The following is a 23,711-nucleotide window of genomic DNA, read 5'->3' as shown; positions in this document are numbered from 1 at the left end:
GATAAGCACTTCAGTCCAATGAGACATTATTTGTAATATTATAAATGATAACTGTTCTTTCCTTGACATACAGCAATGTCAGTGAAGCGATTTCATGCAGTTGTACTACTACAAAAGAAAAAGATCACTAGAACAAACACGCCAGTTATTTTCATATTTTTGGACCTTATGTAGACTAGTATCTGTGGCATGACATTCAGGCAATAAGAAAGTTGAATGAAAATAGGACAAGATAAAATAGACCTTTATTGGTGCCTGTAGGGAAATTCAGGTGTTAAAGCTGCAACAGATTAAGAGAGAAACAAAGGACAGAACAGATAAGAGTTCACAGAAGTTCAATAAGAACATAAGAGTAAACATGGAAGTGATCTATAATATGAATAAGAATAACAAGTCAGAATATTTATGAACAAAATGTGTTAAAAGGCAAATAATGAATAAGAATATAAAATCGTATCACTTATCAATAGCCACTCTTTATTTTACTGGCTTTTCTAGCTTAAGTGACTAATAATATCACAAATCTGAAAACCAATGTGATGAATGTGAAAACCCAACATCCTTTTATCAGGAATCTGATTTTAAGGTTTGTGGTTTACTTGGGTTGTGTTGAAGTTGTATATGTTCATGCTGAAGTCATTCAACAGAACACGGGCCCCTGACATGCGCTTGAGGCTTTTCTGAAGTTGTCTTCTCTTTGTTTCCATTGAAAAGTCCTCTTGAAGCAAGCACTCGGTTTTCTCCTTGTCCTGAGGCATTTGCAGCATCTCCCTGCGCAGCTGGAGGGCAGACTCCTGCATCACATGGTAGCGGATCACCAGCGGGATCTGGTCAGCCAAACGCTGGCCAGCAATCTTTAGTTTGGAGAAGAAACAAGTAGATATAACACAATGTTTAAAAGCCATCTTCAAAACAATTAACAAAAAAGTGTGCATGGAATTGGGGGGTACAGATTCATGCTGTTTTCCTTTCCATCTTTATAGGTGCAATATTTGATGTATTACATTTGCGAGGCAGAACAATAAAAAGTACTGCATGTAGATAACACCAGTGGTGAAAAGTAACTAGTACATTTAAATTTAGAGATATTTGTACTCTACTTAATGCGACTTTATTCTTCTACACTGCTACATTTCAGAGGCAAATATTGAGCTTTTTACTCCAATACATTTATTTTAACACTCGTAGACATAATATGCTGATATGGTAAAATGCAGTACTGTACTACTAATCTACACAGTATTACACACATCTGAATTACTCCACATTGACCAACTACAATTCTATATTGCTCTCACATGTATAAAAACAGGATAATATAGTAAACAAAATAATATAATAATGTCGAAAGGAACCTGCAACAACACGTTTTAATTTTGATACTTGAAGTACTTAGCTGGTAAAACTTCTTTATATTACTCTGAAATGGGACATTGTGCAGTATGAGTACTTTTACTTTTTGCACTTTAAGTATATTTTGATGCTACTACTTTTGTTCTTTTACTTAAGTAAAGGATCTGAGTACTTCTCAACACTGGATATAACTTACTTGGTAATAGGATTTAAGGTGTTTGACCATCTCTTTCAGGGTGGCCCCACTGTTACTGCTGTTTACGGCGAACGTTTGTACACCAAAGGATGCTACAGCAGGCTGTTCTTCTTCCCTCTTCCTCTTCCCTAACTTCTTGCCGTATGTGCTGTCCTGGGTGTAAACAATCATCTCCATCTTAAACTGAGTCCTCAGCATGGACTCTGCAGCAGCCTCCTTCTCCTTTGTGATGGCTTCGATCTTCATCTGAAGGACATGCACATTTGTCAGTTAACATTCAACAATACAGTACAGTAGCAAATGTTGCAATTCATTTGATACCTGGGCTGTTCTGATGAGGTTGGGAAGTCCAACGAGGCTGCTCTGCGCCAACTCTAACAGCTCCTTCTTCACAAGTTCTGATTTTTTTAAATCCAGACAATACAAGATCAATTTAAAATAACTCAAAGGTCTCACATTTTCAGATGGTCTGCAATAATTGTAGGATCATGATAAGACATGCCTGTTACTCCCTTGAGTTTCAGCACAGCAGGCCCTTCCAGCTGTTTGATCTGCTCTTTGACCATGCCCTCAAACGTCTTGTAGCTGATGAAGCCCGGCAACTCTCTTCCACGGTACTTTCGTTCATACTGATTCACCTCCTTCTCAATGTTCCAGTGGACTGCAATACAGATGAATACGTGAAAGAAAATGTAGACATAATTACACTTGATAAGTCTCTTCATAAAGTGAGAAGGAGTTTTATTATCTTGCTTAATGATTTAATTAAAATATATTAATTAGCAGCTTTGTAGAATCAGGAAGAGGTTTATTGCCATGCAGGTTTACACAAGGAATTTGCTTTGGTGTATACTGCATACATAAATGTAGTCAGGGGAAGTACGTTGTAAAAAAGGAGCAAATATAGAACTATTTGTTCAAGCTATTTTGAAAATATTATAAAAGTAAAAATAAATCTTTAACTTTAAATTATCAAAAGGTTTAGAATATGGAGAACATTACAAGTGTAATACTGAACAACTTGATAAGGCACTTACAGCTTACTCCAGAGTCCTCGATGACAACTTTCCATGCAGCAAACTCTTTCCTGAGAATGGAAAAGATGTTTGGCCTGCCTCCAAATTCTAGTTCCTCCCCTGTGGTGAGACTGATGGCATCCTGTGTAAATGCTGTCACTCTCTGAAATATGACAAGTTTAGATATAAAAGAAGGATAGTTATTAAGCTTTATTAACTATATCTAGAATATGAGTGTGAAAACTGTCAGCTGCTAAACTCACATCAATTAGATAACCAATTCTCTCCGTTGCGTCTGGTGGGGGTCCATGGCCACATTTGTCCAGATTTGCCTGAGTAGTCTTTAGTTTCTTCTCTATCTGTTCTTCCAGTCGAGGCAGAGATCTCTACAAATCACACGTGGTTAAGAACAGTGACATCTGAAAAGGGCAAAGCAATCTGTAGCTAACCATAAAGGTGAGGGACATAAAACTAGTTACCTTGATATGATGCACCAGCTCAAGAGTGAGTTTCTCCGCCAGTTTAGGAACAGTGGCATGGCCTTCATCGTAGAGAGTCCTACAGCAAAAGTTAAACCCTTCTTATTAGACAACCAGTGAAACCGCTAATCATTGTTATTATTACCTGTAAAAGAATTAGCTTACTTGAAATAGGCATGTTCGCTGAAGAAGGCTTCTTCTCTTTCTAGCGCCTCAGTAAGAGACACTTTGTCTTTGATCTCCTTCTGACCCCGGCACTTGACGATCATGTAGCCTTTCTTCAGGGGGAAAACCTCATTATGGACAATTTGAACCACTGAATCCTCAGTGCCTTTGTCCACCAGGTCAGGCTTGGTCATGATGCCTAAAAGAGAAAGAGAGGGAGAGTCCACTTAGACCTAAAAAAGTACATGAAAGGTTTTGAGTGAAAAAGAGTACAACTCGGTTTAGTCAATAAACCTCATCCTCATTGGTCAATTAAGGTCGGTTCAAACTCATTACTCTACAAACTGTGGAACTTATGTCTGCAATGTACAGTATTACTTGATCCAAGATACGTTGCAATCTGATTTTCTTTCCTCAAATGTACAACTTGAATCTGTTTACACTGAATATAAGACCACTAACACAGCTCCATTATATTCTTAAGTGGTATATGCTCATTATATTACAGCTAAGGGGCGTGGTTCAGCCCGACGCGAAGTGTGGCAATATGAAAGAAAGATACACACTCTAATTTAAATAGTTTTTATTAAAATAATGATGTTCAAACTAAAATAGTCCCTCCGTTGTCTTCTGCACGAAACATGCGAGGTGGTTGCTATGCAACAACACTAACAGCTAGCGAACATATTAGACAGAGAGCGTTGATCCATTATTTGGCTATTTATTTACATTAATTTGTATGTTGCCGTTTATTGTGCAGCCACTGAAAAACTGTCCAGCATCAGTAGAATGGCTTACGTGGTCACTTGTATAGGTTGAGGTTGTTCTAGGGCTAGGTTGTTGCTTGGTGTGGCGAGAATATTGCTCCACTTTCTCCGGTCCCCGAGATTCGGCTTCCAGTAGCTCTGGAGAGAGATTTCGCACCTGTGGCCACTAACGGTCATCATTTCTCTGCTTTGTTTCAAGACCCGCATCAGAAAGCTTTTGAATGGTGGTACTTTTCCAGTTGGTCTACCTGCTCTTCACGTAGCTCTGCATATCGTCGTTTAGGTGCTTTTTTTTCTGGAGATAGGCGCTGCTCAATCCACTCCTCCATAGTAAGACCCCCCGGAGGTCAAAGTTAATCTTAAATGTTTCCACCTTATGCTTTGTAAGTTTGTTTCGCAACGTAAGAAATTTAAATATATTTATAAAACTGACAAGTCAAATCAGGCAATCTGATTGGTCGATAGCGTTTTTGCGGACCTCTTTGATTACAGATTTGAAAACATCGTTGCTTGCTTTAAAAGTAGCACAATTCATTATGTTAAACCTTGGAAAGTATCTAGATATCCCTGCCCTAATGCCAAAGGAACTGCACACTGGATATGTGTTGCCGTTTGATGTCTATGTCTGGACCGCTGCGTAAAAAAGGAGGGCTTCTGCCCCGTTACCTCTCCACTGCTTTTTTGTTCCAGTTTGAAAAGCAAACTGCAGGCACAGGTGTGCCTTAGGCTGGCCACAATAAAAGGCCACTCTGAAACGTGCAGTTTTGCTTTATTGGGGGGGTCTGGGGGGGTCCGAAAACCCTAGGGTTAAACCCTAACCCTAACCCTAACATGTCACCCATCTCCTTCGCATAGAGCTGATCAGGTTGTTGATTGTGATCTGTGGAATGTTGGTCCACTCCTCTTCAATGGCTGTGCGAAGTTGCTGGATATTGGCAGGAACTGGAACACGCTGTCGTATACGCCGATCCAGAGCATCCCAAACATGCTCAATGGGTGACATGTTAGGGTTAGGGTTTAACCCTAGGGTTTTCGGACCCCCCCAGACCCCCCCAATAAAGCAAAACTGCACGTTTCAGAGTGACCTTTTATTGTGGCCAGCCTAAGGCACACCTGTGCAATAATCATGCTGTCTAATCAGCATCTTGATATGCCACACCTGTGAGGTGGGATTGATTATCTCGAAAAAGGAGAAGTGCTCACTATCACAGATTTTTTCAGATTTGTGAACAATATTTGAGAGAAATGGTTATTTTGTGTCTATAGAAAATGTTTTAGATCTTTGAGTTCATCTCATGAAAAATGGGAGCAAAAACAAAAGTGTTTTAATTATATTTTTGTTCAGTGTATTTTAACCTACAATAACCTACACATTCGTTCAAAATAATCCAAATCATTCTTAATAATCCAAGCTATATATTACCCAGAGTCCTCTCTCCTTCAGGATCCACCTCCTGGGCCATCTTCAAAGCTTCTGTGGTTGCTATGTCCACATTGCAAGGGACAACCACCAAGCTGATGGTTTCTTGTTTTGTGATGAAATTCTGGATCAGGCTCTTTATCTGAAAGTATGAATTCATATCATATGAAGTATAATCGTTCAAATCAGTGAGAACCATCCCAAGACAGCTAAAGAGCGGCTTTTCCTCCTCCAAATGTTGTGGAAGTTAAACATGGACTGCAGGATACCCTGCAACTTCTACAGGCCATCAAGAGTATCCTGACCAGCTGCATCACATCCTGGTATGGCAGTTGCACCCCTTTAATTGTAAGACTTTACATGTGAAAGGTGCAGTACATAACCAGGAAGGAACTGCCATTCGTGGAGGACCTTTATACCCAGTGGTGAAAGGGGAAAGCAAATTTTTATTGTAAAAAACTATGCCATAGCCTTTGAATCCTTTGATTCAACTGATCCGGATAAATATCTTATTACCTACAGTAATGTCCCACTCCCCACCCAGCATTACTTATTTGGCCAACTTGTATGGCTACAGGTTACAAATGACAAAAACCGGCCAACCACTGTAGTATCACCTCATTGTGAGGAAGCAATACCATTTTCATTTAAATTGACTGTAAACATGTTTCTACCTTAACAACATCCGTAATATTTATTTATTTAATGAGCCAATATTATATTTGTTCACTATGTATGTGTTGAAGTTAGGTTACAACTTGTTAAATCAATTGTATTAGTGTGTATTTCTACGATAGAAGATCATTCTAATGAAGCCAATTTGCCCAGATGTAAACAACATTGTGATGAGTGGTACGTCATTTGAGTTGTCCACAACAAATAACATGGGAGAAAATGCTTCCACTTCTGGGGTCTTCTGCCATGAGCGGATGTGTTTTGGACATGTAACCTGTTAAGTGTTTATGGCACCAGAGCACTCTTGGAACACCAAAGTCATTTGAGGATTAATCTTTGAGTACCATAGTCGTCTCTGGACCAAAGTATGGTCTAGCATACCTGATTTTCAATGTTTTCTTTTTGTCCCTTTACAGCCACCCTGGTGATGCCGGGCAGGTCAATGAGCGTCAGGTCGGGAACATCGGGAGAGGCGATCTCCAGACTGATGAGTTCATGACTGATCTCAGACCCGGGCCCGGCTATTTTATTCTGAGCTGGAGAGAGAAGACACGATTTATAATCATATCTAAGGATGGATGTGATTATTACTGAAAGTAAAACTGCCTTCAATCTTCATCAACACTTGGCTTGGATAGTGACATTGATAGTAAAACAGTGTATACTGTACCTTCTCTAATCTTCTTCTCCACACCTGCAAGGTCTTTTAGCTCTTCCTCAAAGTCCTGGTAGCTTATCTTCCCATACCATCCCTCTCCTTCTTTCCTTCTCTTCATCTTCAGTTCGAGAGGACATCTTGTCACAATGCCTGAATTAACATAAAGTGAATACAGAGACAGGGAAGAACAAGTTAAATCCAGGAGTTCTCGGGAAATGATAAAAGACGCCCACAGCAGAAATCCTTTCAAATAAATAGTTGGATCTCTAATAATTTAATCTTGTCAAAAGGAACTCTTTGAATAAAAGGGAACTCAAGATTCATTCAACTCCACACTTTCTCCCTTTCAGCTGGTATAACTTGTATATTATTAGTATCATCATTAAGTTCCCTGCAAATAACAATTTGCTATTGAGATATAATGTAGTAATAGTGAGAGACCAATAACCAACCAAGGTAACACCCGCCCACCTTATCACCTGAATCTCCTCCTAGAGCACCATTGTGTTCATTTTAACCAAATATCTCCTTATTTTCATCTAAAGTAACAGACAGAGTATCTGCCACTTTTGAAACAGGGCTGAAACAGAGGGGATTATGGGATTCTATAATGCATTATCTGTTTGGTATTTCAAGCCAAACACTTGAAACACATGTTTTGTATATATCTGAGACCTATAATATATTCATGAAAAACAGTATTATAGGGGACCTAATTGTTATCACAATGCTTTTTGTTTTCAATTAATCATTTAATTGATCCACCGCTAATGTTAAGGTATGGCTATGTGTTTGGAATGAGTTATTTCTATCTATTAAGTCAGAAGTAAAGTGTTTTTTATTTATTTAACTTACCACTTCCTCTTGGTAGAGCTACCCCTGACAGCGCCTCCAGCACGGAGCTCTTCCCCGAGCTTTGGTCTCCAATGACGGCGATAGCAGGCAGAGCCAAGTCCTTCTCTACACCCAGAGAGCGAAGAGAGTCGATGAGGTCGATGCAGGGACGCACCTTCTCCTCATACTGTTGGTTCAGAGTGTTCATAATGATGACTTATTCTATCCTGTCAATAGAGTTCTTGGTTTTATCTGCAGTAGCAGCAGGTCGAATGTTGAGATTTGAGTGTGTCGGATGCGAGCTGCCGGGTGGCCTGTGCAATGAAAGGGTAGGTTTCGTTTCTTGGCCCGAGTTTCATTTCTTCCCCAAGTCTTTTCCTATCTTGTACCAGCAGCAGGGGCGGACCGGCCCGGTTCGCTGACGCCCAATGTTGTGTCAACTTATGCACCTCCGTCATGAAATGCACACCTTGTCACGGGAACGCACATTTCTAAATGACACGTTTACACCTTAAAACGATGTTTAAAACGAAAAGTAAACGTTCAGGGTTTTTATTATTGGTCATTTTCAGACTGTGAGTTGTTTAGTGGTAGCTCATATAGTCTTTATTATTCTGGTTTAACTTTTCGCTCCGTATTTGGTGTCGAAATTCATTCGTCACTTCCTTTCCAGTTTTTGTTTTTTTTAATCTTTCTTTTTATTATTATTGTTACGTCCTGTCTGTATAAACGTGCTTTAAAATGTATTGTTTAATTTTACATAGTTGTCATCTAATAATCAAAATATATGTTTATGTTACATAGTCTTTGTCAGCATTTTTTTTGCCACGCTATGCACCCAGGGCCGGCCCTGACCAATTTGCTGCCCTAGGCAAGATTTTAGGGTTAAAATCCCCCCCCCCCCCCCCCCCCCCAAATACAGACACTCACTATGACTCGCACATGCACGGTTGTGGAATAAGAAAACAGAAAGATATGGACACAAGATGTGTGCAACTCTATTTAGTATCCTATCCATTTGAACATGATTTAAGTGAGGGGGGACCTCACCTTCTCTAGGGAGGTCCGGGGGCATGCACCCCCGGGAATACTTTTTTTTTTATATTGAAGTTAAAAGCATCAATCTGATGCCCTTTGAGAGGAACATTAGGAAATCTATGGATACATCTCTCAACACCCATATGAAACAGAACTGTAAGCAGATTTTCTTTTTCTTTATGGATATTTTACAAATCACTCCCCTTTCAAATTTTCGGTGCCCCCTATGGGTTGATGCGCCCTTAAGGCCCAGATACACCGGCCACTCACCTGAGAAGTCGCCGATGCCGACACCGACTGTTGCGTCGCCGGACTCTCCTGCGTATTTGCCGACTTCGCGCACTGGAACACACCGCAAATCCGAGCCGAGCACGTATGAACTGCGCATGCGTGAGTGGCAATAACTCTCCTTACCAGCAGGCGGCGGCAGTGTGTATTCATCATTCAAAAGAGGCAACAACCGGAATAACCGGAAGACAGAGAAGAAGAACAGACTCCGTGATATAAACAAACAACAATTAGCGTTTTTCTTTCCATTTTCACTCTCGTCCATTGAAAACATGAACGAACAGGAGCTCTATAAACCGATGAGGTGAAATAGCCGTCCGTGTGTGTTCCATCTTCCATTTGAAATCATTTGTTTACCTCCCTCACTTCCGTTAACGCTTCTCATGCACTGATTCGCTAGCTGAACAGCCAATCAGTGTTATCCCTTTGTCCGACTTCCGGTGGTGTTCCCGACGCCGAGGCGTCAGGTCGGCAGAAAAGACCCGACGATGCGGCGCACACCACTCCGAATAGAGCGTGCCCACACTCATGTTCGGCCCGACTCCCATTTACTGCCGATTTCGGGCCGGTGTATCTGGACCTTTAGCCTTCGCCTATACTGCCTATGCCGAGGGCCGGGCCTGTATGCACCCCTTGCTATCTTACATAATAAAAGTGTCACATACATGAAACTTGCTCCATTTATTGGTACCAGTCCTAGAACCATACCCTGAAAGATGTTTGAGGGTGGCCTGGTCATCACAATATGCCCCCCCCTTGCTATCTTACAAAATAAAAGTGTGTAGTGCCGGTAAGAAGGAGTCGGAGGTGGAGTATTTAAGATGGATTTCCACTCTTTATTTTCCATCAAACAATAGTAATATCAGACATGTACTCAGCGATGAGGGTCAAGTTAGAGTGCCTTGCTAGCTCTAGCTTGGCAACCTAAATCTCCGGTGTTACACTAAACAAGGTCCGTGTAGGAACTGTGACCCAAAAGTGAATTATGGTTAACTAGAGTCACCACACAAGCCCCCCCAGAATTCACAGATAAACAAAGTCAGTGCGGCGGGGAGGAACAACACGCCGACCTCCTCTACTCCTGAGTATGGGGGCAGGCAAAACAACTCCTGAACGTGCGGTTCCCGGCAAAGTGAGAACCGGGACCACAGGACTCGAACCTGTAGCGGGAATCGAAGACGGGGGTCGACCCCGTCGTGGCGGACGGGCCAACACCACCGGCTGTTCCAAGTCCAAATGAGCAGCCTTCACCCGGTCCACCGAGACGGTCTCCGCCTTGTCACCCATGTCGACCACCAAGTGCTTGTCCCCCTGCTCCAAAACCCGGAAAGGCCCATCATAAGGGGGCTTTAGAGGGCCCCTGTGCGCGTCGTGGCGGATGAAAACGTGCCCAGCCGAGCATAGCTCTGCTGGCACCTGAGACCCCGGCGCGCCGTGCTGAGAAGTCAGAACCGGAACGAAAGCCTCGGCCGCATCTTGCAGGAAAACCTGTTGAGCCGTAGGAGACCAAGGAACTGCTGCCTTGGGTAGGAATTCCCCTGGGACTCTCAGGGGTTGACCGTAAGCCATCTCCGCCGTGGAGCACTGCAGATCCTCCTTAGGCGCGGTCCTCAGGCCCAACATCACCCAGGGCAGCTTGTCGACCCAGTTACCGTCCGTAAGGCCGGCCTTGAGTGCCGCCTTCATAGAGCGATGGAAGCGCTCGCAGAGGCCATTAGCCTGGGGGTGGTAAGCGGTAGTCCTGTGCAGTTTGACCCCCAAACTGTCTGCAACCGAGCCCCAGAGCCCTGAAGTGAACTGTGAGCCCCTGTCCGAGGAAATGTCTGACGGGGTGCCAAAACGACAGACCCACGTCGCAATAAAAGCCCTAGCCACATCAGCGACTGAAGTCGACACAAGAGGAACCGCCTCCGGCCAACGGGTCGTCCTATCCACCATGGTGAGGAGGTAGGAAAAACCCTGAGAGGAGGGCAACGGACCTACCAGGTCGATGTTAACATGATCAAATCTCCTCTCTGGCACTAGGAACCGCTCCAAAGGGGCCTTCGTGTGGCGGTGCACCTTAGCGCGTTGGCAAGCCACGCACCCCCCGGCCCAAGCTCTTACATCCTTTTTCAGCCCACGCCAGACAAACTTCACGGCCACCAAGCGCACCGAAGGTTTAACGCCAGGGTGAGACAAGCCGTGCACCGCCCCGAAAACAGGACGCCTCCAGTTGGCGGGGACGACCGGTCGTGACAGGCCCGTAGAAACGTCGCACAGAAGGGTGATGCCCGCGTCGCCAAACACCACGTCCTCCAGGCGCAGCCCAGCGCTCTCCGTCTTCAGACTCTGGATGCCGGAGTCGGTGACCTGGTCCGCCGCCATACGAGCATAATCCAGGCCCAGCTGGACGGCTCCGATGATGACCCTGGAGAGGCAATCGGCAACCAAGTTCGACTTGCCAGCCACGTGTTTAATGTCTGTGGTAAACTGCGAAATGTAGGAGAGCTGCCGCTGCTGACGTGCCGACCAAGGCTCCGCCACCTTTGACATGGCGAAGGTGAGCGGTTTGTGGTCTACAAACACCGTGAACTCACGGCCTTCCAAGAGAAAACGGAAGTGCCGCACAGCCAAATAAAGACCCAGGAGCTCCCGGTCAAAAGCGCTGTACTTGCGTTCCCTCGGCGTCAGCTGCCTGCTGAAAAAGGCGAGCGTTTGCCAAGCTCCGTCCAGCCACTGTTCGTGCACCGCGCCGGCTGCGTAGTCCGAAGCATCCGTTGTGATGGAGATGGGAGCCGTGGATGAACGGTGTGCCAGCAAAGCCGCTTGAGCCAGCGCGGTTTTAACTTCAGTGAAAGCGACTTCCGCCTCTGCTGTCCAGTCGATCGCCTGAACGGGGGTCTTGCCTTTCAGAGCCTCATACAATGGCCGCATGATGTGGGCGGCCCGGGGGATGAAACGGTGGTAGAAAGTCACCATCCCCAGGAACTCACGCAGCGACCGGGCTGTAAGCGGGCGAGGAAAAGCCGCAACAGCCTCCACCTTCGCCGGCAGGGGTGTTGCACCGTCCTTGGTGACGCGGTGCCCGAGGAAGTTAATGTCAGACACCCCGAACTGGGGCTTTGCAGGATTGATGATCAATCCATGTTCGCTGAGCCGCGTGAACAGGGCCTGGAGATGAGACAGGTGCTCCTCCACTGAAACGCTGGCGACGAGGATGTCGTCCAGGTACACGAACACGAACGGCAGGTCCCGCAGCACCGAACCCATCAGACGTTGGAACGTCTGGGCGGCATTCTTGAGCCCAAAAGGCATCCGCAGGAACTTAAAGAGTCCAAAAGGCGTTATTGCTGCCATTTTGGAAATGTCCAGGGGGTGCATGGGCACCTGGTGGTATCCACGCACCAGGTCCACCTTGGAGAAAACCTTTGTGCCGCCCAGATGCGCTGAAAAGTCCTGTATGTGCGGCACCGGGTAGCGGTCAGGTGTAGTGGCATCGTTGAGTCGGCGGTAATCCCCGCACGGGCGGAAACCGCCGTTCGGCTTGGGCACGACGTGCAGAGGAGAGACCCAAGGGCTGTTGGAGCGGCGGACGATGCCCAGGCGTTCTATGGTTGCGAATTCCGCCCTTGCTACGGCTAGCTTAGAAGGGTTCAACCGTCGGGCCCTGGCGTAGAATGGAGGCCCCTCGGTGGTGACGTGGTGCTCCACGCCATGTTTGGTGGTGAGCGCGGAGAAAGTGGGCAGCGACAGATCAGGAAACTCGGCCAAAAGTCTGAGAAAAATGTCCTCCCCCGACAGCGAGCCCGACAGCCCGTCGTATGCTGCGCTGCCGAGTGTGCACACGAGAGAAGAAAACGTTAAGGCATCCACTAAACGTTTATTTTTAATGTCCACCAACAGCCCATGAGCACACAAAAAGTCCGCCCCAAGAAGAGGAAAAGAAATGTCCGCTGTTACAAACTCCCAGCTGAAACGCTGTCCACCGATGCACAAACACATAAGCCATAATCCGTACGTGCGAATGGGTCCGCCGTTAGCCGTTGTTAGCCGTTGGCCGTGCCCGCCTCGAGTGATGTCTTCTCTCGACGCGGGAACCACACTCCGCTGCGCACCTGTGTTGCACAGAAACAGGTTCCCTGAAACACTGTCTTTGACGAAAAGGAGCCTGCCCGTGCCGCCGACACTCAGAGCCACTACTGAGCGTCGGCACCCCCGTTTCCCGGAGGCTTATATCTGCATGGAGCGATGAACCTGTTTGCCATCGTCCCGAAACGTGCATGGTAGAAGCACTCACCGGTATCCCTTCGCCGACTCGGCGCCGCTGTGTCCGGCCTCCGCCATGCTTTCTTGCCCGCCGAAGGGCCACTGTGCGCCACAGCCAACGCCTCCGCACCAGACTGTCGCGTAGCCAGGAAGAAACGGTCCGCTTCTCCGGCCAGCGCGCGGGGCTCCGTGATGGGTGTGTTGGCCAATGCCGTCTGGACCCGGGGAGGTAAGTGTTGAAGAAACATCTCCATGAACAAAATCTGGGTATCTCCCCCTCCTAGCAGGCTTAGCATCTTCTCCATTAACTGAGATGGCTTGCCATCTCCGAGGCCCTGAATGTCCATAATTTGGCGGGCTCTTTCTCTCGTCGATAAACCAAATGTCTTCAGGAGAAGAGCCTTGATAGCCTCGTATTTGTCGAGGCGTGGGGGTGCTGCGATGAAACCCACTAAGCTGGCTGAAGTAGAAACCCCCAGCGAAGCCACCACGTGGTAATATCTCAGCTCTTCGTCGTGGAGATGCTTGCAAGCGAAGTGAGCCTCCACGTGTGCAAACCATGCCTCCGCGGCATGCTCGCAAAACTCCGGCAGCTTAACGAAAACATCTCGTTCAGCCATGTTCAATTTTTTTTCGGAAACTATCTAGAAAAATGCAGGGTCACCAGTGTAGTGCCGGTAAGAAGGAGTCGGAGGCGGAGTATTTAAGATGGATTTCCACTCTTTATTTTCCATCAAACAACAGTGATATCAGACATGTACAAAGCGATGAGCGTCAAGTTAAAGTGCCTTGCTAGCTCTAGCTTGGCAACCTAAATCTCCGGTGTTACACTAAACAAGGTCCGTGTAGGAACTGTGACCCAAAAGTTAATTATGGTTAACTAGAGTCACCTCAAGTGTCACATTCATGATTGGATATAGGTGCGCGTTCACATAAAAGGGGTGGTATCTGGAGCATTCAACCAATCACAAACATGGAGAAGCGTACTGACAGCGCAGCGTCATACTTCATGAATGAAAAGTCAACTATAATATTAGACAAATATGAAGAAGTTAAACTTTAAACATCCATGACTTAAACACTTTATCCAGGATAAAAGCAACATAGCTGCACCTGCAAGGTGAATACAGCTTGTAAAAGAAAACGTGTTTGAATGCGTACATTAACAGTTATGATATTATTATGATATCACTGCCCCGTCTAAGATACGATCTGACTTTAATTAGGCTACATTTGACTCGAGTGTTTCGTCAACTTAATGTGTTCCTTAAAACAATACTTCTGCATACAGTATGTGACACTGTGAGTGTTGCACGGCCAGATACGGCTCGGCTGACTCAGATAAGGAAATATATGATACACATTATGATGCATGTGATATGATGTGATATGAATGATAATGGGACACATCGACATCTGCACTCACAGTGCCGCGGACTGTAGGCTACGTAATGTTACTTTGATCCGGTTACTTATGTTGTGGCAGATATTTAATTAAGCTTTCTTAACATAATAGTATAATAATAGTTATAATAGTCAGATTGCTCTGCAGATGGGAGGTGATATTGTATTCATTTTCACGTTCACACAGTCGGTGATTTGAACTGGAACGGCAGTTTAAACTGTATTTCCTTTATCCTGTAATATGCCTTGATCGCTTTAAACTCTGCACACTGTTGTTATCAGTTGTTCCACCATAGTTTCTACCTCAACCTGTAATAGATGTATCCTTATTGAAACGGTTATATTCAATGAAAAATAAAATCAATGTGCAGGCTTAATGTACGTGAACACTGTTCTACATGAACAATACGGGCAGTTTATACACTAAATAAATCAACAGTAGGTGGCGATATATGCTCCAAGTAGAAGCGATTCGCCATTCAAGCAAAGAAGAAGAAGAACTCCACACAGTTGATCCCTTATCCTGGAACACTGCTTCGGAGCACAGACTCGGGTTGCGTTCCAATAGTCCATTTAGCTTAGGAACCTTCCTAACCAAGTGAAATGACCCGGAAGTACGTCAGTGTCAGCCATGTTAAGTGCCGTTCCAATTCTCCAAATGAAAGGAAAGGAGGTTTCAAACTTCCTTTATAACCTCCTTTAGCTTAGGAACCACTGGACCTCCCTTGACGAAAGGAGAGGAGCAAATGCTGCCCCACAATGCATTGCAGCCGCAGCATTTGCCGTCACTCAACAGTCGGCCGTTCACGGAAACAACCAATTATGACCGAGAAATTATATCATGAACGTTACGGTGCTTATTAACTTAATTTAAGCATTTTAAAACGTATGTGGTAAGTTGACAAAGTGCTTTGTTCTGAACGTTCATCAGTATTATAATCAAAAAGAGAAATATGAACGTTCGTTTTTACTGAAATGATCAAATAAAGTCAACATTTCAGTCTTTAATGAGCTGTGTGGAGTTTGTTCAACTTTTAAAAGATGGTTGAATGGTGATATACACAGTGATAGATGTTAAGGACTAACGTTTATAATAAATACATTTGTATTGATTTTAAGATCTTTTCACAGTTCATACAATCATACTTATTGGGATCATTTGTATTAATGTGGACTGGAGTGAGAGGGTGACGAGCATAAGTTTCACTTTCCTTTTTTATTTCAATTCCAACTTTGGTCATGAAGAATATTCTCTTTTGTCCACGTTCATAAAGCATAAAACAACAGCATCAGAGCATGGTGCAGAGTCTCTAGATGAGTTTACAGTAGTCCCTCCTTCTTATTATACATCCATGTTGTAGTCCGCTATAGAAAACTGTAGTTTCCATAGTTTCCCCACAGCAGCAGACGCACATTCATGACGTCCGCTGGCGCATCATAAATACGTTGGATAGTGAAAGTGCATTAGGATTCTCTAAAGTACCGCGGTCTCTTCTCCTAAGTCCTTTTGAATGATCCTATCCACTATCCCTTAACCCCGTGACGTTTCACTCAGAGGTCAAGGAATAGGAGATAGGGTTAGAATTTAGGAGCTGATTTTTGGATTATCGGAACGCAACCTAGGTTCCAGTCTATACAGTCTATGGTTCCAGGATAAGTCACCATGGAGATCTAGCCCGCTAAAAAGTGAACCAGCTTCGTAGTACCGGAAATCCGAGAAGTTATCTTGCTAAACGAAAATCCTGCTTCGTAGTATACCCCCCTGCTCAAACTAGAGAATTAACCTATGACGATCCTGGTATAAATAATTGAAGTGAACTGCTTTTAAAATGATTTCTTTTGGTTTTTGTCTTAAAATCCTTTTTTATATCTATTTTTAAATAAAGCTGACACGCATTGTTCACCCATTTTACCAACATATTGTATTTGCATAGGCCTACGTATGGAAATGCACAAGAATATAAGTTATTGATGAAGATATTTTTTTTTGTTAAACTGGCATTGTAATCACCATTTCATCTGAAACCACAAGGAGGAGCTAAATTACATAGTTTAATATGGATACTCATTAATTGTGGGAAGTCAGGAGAAGTTTGATTTACAATGTGTAGGCCCTATGTCTGTTAATAATCGAACGGTTGGAAGACAACACCAGGCCGCTTCAATAAGGCAAACTAAAAAGTGTGGTTTATTAGACCCGTAGAAAAAATATTCACTGTCCTGTTTGTTATTATTGTTTTCTATATTGCAGGGTAGTAAAGTAGTTGCATGAAAGCCCTTAAAGTTGCAAATTGTTCACGTTAAGAATTCCTAATCTTTAAGTGAGAAAATAGAGTTTTAATTTTACAGTAGAAAAGATTTGTAAGTAGTAGATTCACCTTTGAAAGCAGTTTGGAATAGCCAAATTACACAAACAATCAATTCAAGTCAAATTCTTTATTTTATTTAAACAAATATGTTTGAATTATAACAAATGTTATATGCACATTACAAACAAAATGGGCAATAGGAGTACATATTACACTTGTGATGGAAACTTCTGAAGCAATGGAGACGAGACTCACGGCCCGTCCACACTACAGCTTCAAAAAAAGCTTGCCGGCGGGGGTGTCTGAAGCTCGACCAACAACCAATAACATGAATCTCCCGCCCCTGACACACAAGCAGTAGTTTGATTGGCTAGAGCTTGTACTGGCATATGATTTGATTGGTTGACGCTTCCACTGAAAGCTTCAGAAGCTTCAAAAGTTGAACATTGCTCAACTTTTGCAGCCTGAAACGCCAGGAAAGCTCCGCTCTGCTACCCACAATTCAGTTCGGCGAAAAGCAAGGCAACGTGACGTCACCCCATTCAAAGTGAATGGGCAGACGCGTTGGAAACCGGTTTTGAAGCTGTCGAAGCTGTAGTGTGGACGGGCCGTCAGAGAGACACGGGGAGAGCAGGAACTTTGAGGGCAAACACCGATGGTTTATTTGAAGCTTCGGCCGGAGAATTCACCAGACATGTGCTGTGCCGCGAGTTGACACAGCGGTTGCCAAACCAATTCTGAAGAACTCTTCCCCAGACCCATGTATTTAGCTAGTTCTGAGAGAATAATCAACATTGTGCATAACAAGATAAAGCACTATAAGACCTCTATCAGCTGACGCCAAAAGGCAGGAATAGGGAGACAAAACCCTGTGAACACAGCAGCCAAGGTTGCAGGCAAACTGGGTCAAAGGTGTGGGCCTAAGAACATATTTCCCCAACAACACTACATTTAAAAGACTCCCTACCGACGTAGGACATTGACCTGCTCTGACTTTATATTTAAAGCAAATGTGTCAATTCTTCACTGGACAGGGTAAAAAAAATAAAATAGAATATCAATCCTACAACAACAAGAGCAGTATATTTTATATTAAACAGAGGTTCAGTAGACTCATATCGATAGTTGAGAGCTTGCCCCCCTCTAGAACTCCACCAAGTATGTGCGAGCCTTCATGAGGCGTTTAAGGCGACTCTGCAAACCGGCCCTCTGCGTGCCAATGTCGCAATCCTCCCTCAGGTATAGCTCCAAATTCTCCCTATCTTGGATCATCAGCAGCATCTCCCTCTCCAGGGCAACGGCAGACTCCTGCAACATCTGGTAGCGGATCACCAGTGGGATCTGGTCAGCCAGACGCTGGCTGGCAATCTGAAGAAGGAAAAAGAAAGGGAGGTTTGAGAAAACGGGGTACATCTGGGGTCTAATCCCTGCTGTATGTGTGCTTTTGTTCATGAATCATCTCTATATTAAAACTTACTTTGTAATACGATTTAAGGTGCAGCATCAGTTCCTTAAGTGTAGCATCATTATCAGTGCTGAACACCAAACTCCTTTCTTGATGATTTTCATTATTCTCTCTGTATTCCTCATCCTCCTCAGAGTCCTCAAAGGCCACATGGAGGTCCTCCTCTTCCTCTCTCTTGCACTCACTCAAACTGCTGCTGTAGGTCCTGTCCTGAGAGTAAACGATCAGCTCCATCTTGAACTGAGTTCTCAGCATGGATTCAGCAGCGGACTCTTTTTCTTGCTTGATGGCTTCGATCTTTGCCTGAAAAAATAAGATTCCAGTCAGTCTGCAAATCAAAATGATGATGCGTATCAAGTTTTAAGAGGTTCATAGAAGATGGCTACCTTGGCTATTTTGACCAGGTTAGGATATCCAATGAAGCTGCTCTGAGCAAGCTGTATGAACACCTTCCTAACAACATCTGGAGGAAAAAACAAGAAGTCACAGCAGCTTTGAAGAATGGAAACTTGTTGGAAATGGTGAAAGCTGTTACTGGAATTCATGCAACCATTTACCTCCAACATCCTTGAGTTTTTTCACAGCGGGCTCCTCCAGCTGTTTGATCTGGTCCTTGACCATGGTCTCAAAGGTCTTGTAGTTGATGAAGCCCGGCAGTTCTCTTCCACGATATTTCGCTTCGTATTCCTCCACCTCTTTCTCAATCTTTTTGTTAACTGGAAAAAACAAACGGACATTTCAGACTCCTGATGCTGCTCAACTGTAGACCAGATCTAAATGACACACTCACACTTTTCTCCTGATTGGAGCAGGTAGTTGTTCCACTTCCCAAACTCATTTCTGAGCATGGAGAAGACATTGAACCTGTCTCCAGACTTGAGTTCCTCTCCTGTAGTCAGGTTGATGGCATCGTGAGTGAATGCAGTCACTTTCTGCAGCACACACATGACAGCAGAAACAGTTTACAGGGGATTTGTGTTAATTTGAAATGCATACATGATGGTGAGTACTGTATATGTCTTGAGTAACCAAGTGGATGTAATGCAGAGTTTGGGAGCTCACATCAAGGAGGTAGTAGATTCTTTCGGCAGTGTCTGACGGGGGGCCGTTGCCATATCTCTCCAGCTGTGCCTGAGTCTCTGCTAGTTTCTCCTCTATTTGCTCTTCCAGTCGAGGAAGAGATTTCTACACATCACACATAATAAACTTTAACATATAAAATAAGCAGAAATACCATAAGTCATTTTGGAGTAAGAAGTTACCTCAATGTGATGCACCAGCTCCAATGTGAGTTTCTCAGCCAGTTTGGGAATAGTAGCATGGCCTTCATTATAGAGAGAGCTACAACAAGAATAAAAGACTACTGAGTACATGTCATATTACAAATCACAGTGAACAATGAGGATATTTGTTAAAATTACCCAAAAAGTATGAACTTACTGGAAAAACGCATGATCACTGAAGAAGGTTTTCTCTCTCTCTATCGCTTCAGTAAGAGACACTTTCTCTGCGATCTCCTTCTGACCTCGGCACTTGACGATCATGTAGCCTTTCTTCAGGTGGATGACTTCATTATTGACAATTTCCACAACGTTCTCCTCCGTGCCTCTGTCCACCAGGTCAGGCTTGGTCAAGATACCTGAGAAAGATAGAGACACATAGACAGTGATCTAAAAGTAAAGTAACCTGTCCAAGGAGTTGATTTTCTATAATCAGTTCTCTTTACCCAGAGTCCTCTCTCCTTCAGGATCCACTTCCTGGGCCATCTTCAAAGCTTCTGTGGTTGCGATGTCCACATTGCAGGGGACAACCACCAAGCTGATGGTTTCTTGTCTTCTGATGAACTTCTGGATCATGCTCTTTATCTGAAAGTGATAATTCAGATTATACATTAAGTTATTTTTTAAACGTAGAGCTCATATTCTTTTATCTGTCATTTATTAGGCACTGTGCCAGCGGGATGTGGTTAGAGCGCCGGCTGCTGGAATGATGGGAGCGGCTCGGCCGGATGCCAGACAGCTGATCAGAATCAGGTAATGGTCTGGTTGACTTCATGTAAATACCATAGCTAAATACATTAGATCAAACGGGGCAACAGCTAACCTTGACAATTATAGGACTGTTTCTTCATTTTAATGCCTAGCAAATAGTGAATAATCAGCTTTAAGCTGATTAAGCATCCACGGCATCATCCCCAGATTGTTTGTGTCTCTCACCTGGCAGGTTGCCTGTATTAAAGTTTATGTCTGAATCATGAGTCATAGCTGGGCCTGTTGCTCTGGTCCTGTCCTGCCTATTGTTTTCAGACACGCCCGGAAGATCGTTAAATTCCACCTGGATCTTTTTTCATAGAAGTTGACATTATCCTTATTAATCTTTAAGGCTGTCTATGTCTTAATTGTATTATGTTTAATCCATACACACACTGAATCTATTGCATGTCTGTCCGCCCTGAGAGAGGGATCCCTCCTCTCTTTTTCTCTCCCAGAGGTATCTTTAGTTTCTTCCCCTTTATTTGTGGGGTTTCGTTGGGAGTTTGTTTCTTGTACGATGCAAGGGTCTTAGGACTGAGAGTTGTACGCTGTACACACCGTAAAGCCCCCTGACACTAATTTGTATCTTGTGATATTGGGCTATAAAAAGAAATGTTGATCGATTTATTGACACTAAGGTATCATACCTTGTCTCCAATGTTTGCATCCTGTCCCTTTACAGCCACCCTGGTGATGCCGGGCAGGTCAATGAGTGTCAGGTCGGGAACATCAGGAGAGGCGATCTCCAGACTGATGAGTTCATCACTGATCCCCACCCCTAGTCCAGCTATTTCATCCTGAGCTGGAGAGAGAGGAAGCATGTTGAATGATTACAGGATGGAGGTGCTGAACACTGAAACCACAAGGAGCAGCTCCATCAATACTCTGTTTTTGGTAGTGACATTTAGGAGCTCTGTATACCGTACCTTGTCTGATCTTCTTCTCCACATCTACGGGGTCGTCTATTTCTTCCTCAAAGTCCTGGTAGCTTATCTTCCCGTACCACTCCTCTCCTTCTTTCTTTCTCTTCATCTTCAGTTCGAGAGGACATCTTGTCACAATGCCTGAGTTTATGAAGATAGAAGGATGATAATGAGAGAGAAAAGGGAAATCCAGTGTGATTGGTGAAATGAGGAGAAAAGCAACAGGCAACACTGCTGATATCATCTTTATAAAAGTGGTATTCATATTACATCTCCAATATATCTCCCATGCATAATACATAAGTCTAACTAAAAAGAATGATGGGTCATGCTCTGCTGATTTCTAACAATAACAAAGATATTGTGTGATGTAAGGTGACCTGAAGTGCAACGTATTATAGCTATATTATATTTTGTAAAGCTCTATTTTTTTGTGGCAATCTTTTTGTAGCCTACAATTTGGCTTTGGGCCCTCTTCTACATGGGTTGATTAACCAGCCATACAGGTTTTGTAATCTCCATTTCCGTGTTGAAAATTAAGACATGCCAACTTTAGCCTATTGAACAACATGTTAAAACAGAAATATGTCTTTCCAGTTTTATGTTTAATTTACTCCATTGACAAACACCAATCACTGCACAAGCCACAACTTCTAAGCATCCATAATTTCTAAGAGAGAGAGAGAAAGAAAGAAAATCAATGTTTTATTTTTATTTATTTAACGTACCACTTCCTCTTGGTAGAGCCACCCCTGACAGCGCCTCCAGCACGGAGCTCTTCCCCGAGCTTTGGTCTCCAATGACGGCGATAGCAGGCAGAGCCAAGTCCTTCTCTACACCCAGAGAGCGAAGAGAGTCGATGAGGTCGATGCAGGGACGCACCTTCTCCTCATACTGTTGGTTCAGAGTGTTCATAATGATGACTTCTTCTGTCCTGCCAGTAAAGTGCTTTTGGTTGTATTTCTTTGAAGATGTGTTCTTGGTTGAATCTGCAGTAGCAGCAGGTCGGATGCTGAGATTTGAGTGTGTCGGATGCGAGCTGCCGGGTGGCCTGTGCAATGAAAGGGTAGGTTTCGTTTCTTGGCCCGAGTTTAATTTCTTCCCAAAGTCTTTTCCTGTCTTGTACCAGCAGCAGGGGCGGACCGGCTCGGTTCGCTGACGGCCAATGTTGTGTCAACTTATGCACCTCCGTCCTGAAATGCACACCTTGTCACGGGAACGCACATTTCTAAATGACACGTTTACACCTTAAAACGATGTTTAAAACGAAAAGTAAACGTTCAGGGTTTTTATTATTGGTCATTTTCAGACTGTGAGTTGTTTAGTGGTAGCTCATATAGTCTTTATTATTCTGGTTTAACTTTTCGCTCCGTATTTGATGGTAGTGGTGTCGAAATTCATTCGCCACTTCCTTTCCAGTTTTTGTTTTTTTTAATCTTTCTTTTTATCATTATTGTTACGTCCTGTCTGTATAAACGTGCTTTAAAATGTATTGTTTAATTTTACATAGTTGTCATCTAATAATCAAAATATATGTTTATGTTACATAGTCTTTGTCAGCATATTTTTTGCCACGCTGTGCACCCAGGGCCGGCCCTGACCAATTTGCTGCCCTAGGCAAGATTTTAGGGGTTAAAATCCCCCCCCCCCCCCAAATGCAGACACTCACTATGACTCGCACATGCACGGTTGTGGCATAAGAAAACAGAAAGATATGGACACAAGATGTGTGCAACTCTATTTAGTATCCTATCCATTGGAACATGATTTAAGTGAGGGGGGACCTCACCTCCTCTAGGGGGGTCCGGGGGCATGCACCCCCGGGAATACTTTTTTTTTTATATTGAAGTTAAAAGCATCAATCTGGTGCCCTTTGAGAGCAACATTAGGAGATCTATGGATACATCTCTCAACACCCATATGAAACAGAACTGTAAGCAGATTTTCTTTTTCTTTATGGATTTTTGTTTATTAATAACAACTTTTTGTTAAGGTCATATAGTATTTTATACCTGTTTTTCATCTATTCTCTTATTTTTTATAGCTATAATGATCATATAAAGGTGTGCCTTTGCCTCACTGAGCTGAGGTTATCAGAGCCGCTCAGTCTTTCAGGAGAGAGCTCTCTAAAGCTCTCCCCCCCGCGGACGCTTACACAGTGAATTCCAATGTTAATAAAAGCACACAGAAGCTGTATATGTTTTTTGGGAGTTTGATTTATTTTAAATTAAGACAAATACAAAATTAAAACTTATAATTGCACAATAAAACCATTATTTCAAAAAAAGAACAATTTCACATAAACCTCTGGTTTTTACTGGGGCTGGGGCAGGCAGTTCAATTAAAAAAAAAATTGGGGGGGGTATGCTATAGTTTATGGGCGCTGTATGCAATATATGCGTAGTTCTATTAGTATAAGATAATAAGATGTACTTTGTTG

At 43.7% G+C, this 23,711-nt stretch overlaps 2 protein-coding genes across 2 annotated transcripts; both read right to left on the bottom strand.

Annotated features, from left to right (window-relative positions):
• Positions 1-228: 228 nt before the first annotated feature.
• LOC307039509 (interferon-induced GTP-binding protein Mx-like) lies at positions 229-7,975 on the bottom strand. Its single transcript, XM_079681627.1, has 12 exons — positions 7,585-7,975; positions 6,742-6,879; positions 6,453-6,607; positions 5,400-5,538; positions 3,210-3,408; positions 3,045-3,123; positions 2,829-2,951; positions 2,587-2,728; positions 2,052-2,210; positions 1,871-1,947; positions 1,550-1,795; positions 229-854 (listed from the first exon to the last, which is right to left on the bottom strand). The coding sequence occupies exons 1-12, from the start codon at positions 7,769-7,771 to the stop codon at positions 582-584; spliced, it is 1,917 nt and encodes a 638-aa protein (XP_079537753.1). The 5' UTR covers positions 7,772-7,975; the 3' UTR covers positions 229-581.
• Positions 7,976-16,962: 8,987 nt separating this feature from the next.
• On the bottom strand, positions 16,963-22,572 carry LOC307042119 (interferon-induced GTP-binding protein Mx-like). The gene is made up of 12 exons (XM_079685848.1): positions 22,000-22,572; positions 21,275-21,412; positions 20,996-21,150; positions 20,042-20,180; positions 19,756-19,954; positions 19,578-19,656; positions 19,378-19,500; positions 19,106-19,247; positions 18,873-19,031; positions 18,702-18,778; positions 18,328-18,618; positions 16,963-18,218 (listed from the first exon to the last, which is right to left on the bottom strand). The coding sequence occupies exons 1-12, from the start codon at positions 22,184-22,186 to the stop codon at positions 17,994-17,996; spliced, it is 1,914 nt and encodes a 637-aa protein (XP_079541974.1). The 5' UTR covers positions 22,187-22,572; the 3' UTR covers positions 16,963-17,993.
• Between the last annotated feature and the right edge of the window lie 1,139 nt (positions 22,573-23,711).

Source organism: Notothenia rossii (assembly GCF_949606895.1).
Source record: "Notothenia rossii genome assembly, chromosome: 5".
In the NCBI taxonomy this organism is placed as follows: Eukaryota; Metazoa; Chordata; class Actinopteri; order Perciformes; family Nototheniidae; genus Notothenia; species Notothenia rossii.
This window is presented reverse-complemented; position numbering and strand designations above follow the sequence as displayed.

Bases quoted from the DNA above. Each gene is read 5' to 3' on its own strand.
- LOC307039509 (XM_079681627.1), bottom strand. From the start codon at position 7,771: ATGAACACTCTGAACCAACAGTATGAGGAGAAGGTGCGTCCCTGCATC. The intron at 3,124-3,209 runs GTAAGCTAATTC...CTTTTGCTGTAG, and splicing joins AGCGAACATGCCTATTTCAA to GACTCTCTACGATGAAGGCC. The intron at 1,796-1,870 runs GTATCAAATGAA...CATGTCCTTCAG, and splicing joins ACCTCATCAGAACAGCCCAG to ATGAAGATCGAAGCCATCAC.
- LOC307042119 (XM_079685848.1), bottom strand. From the start codon at position 22,186: ATGAACACTCTGAACCAACAGTATGAGGAGAAGGTGCGTCCCTGCATC. The intron at 19,657-19,755 runs GTAAGTTCATAC...TTCTTGTTGTAG, and splicing joins AGTGATCATGCGTTTTTCCA to CTCTCTCTATAATGAAGGCC. The intron at 18,619-18,701 runs GTAGCCATCTTC...TTATTTTTTCAG, and splicing joins ACCTGGTCAAAATAGCCAAG to GCAAAGATCGAAGCCATCAA.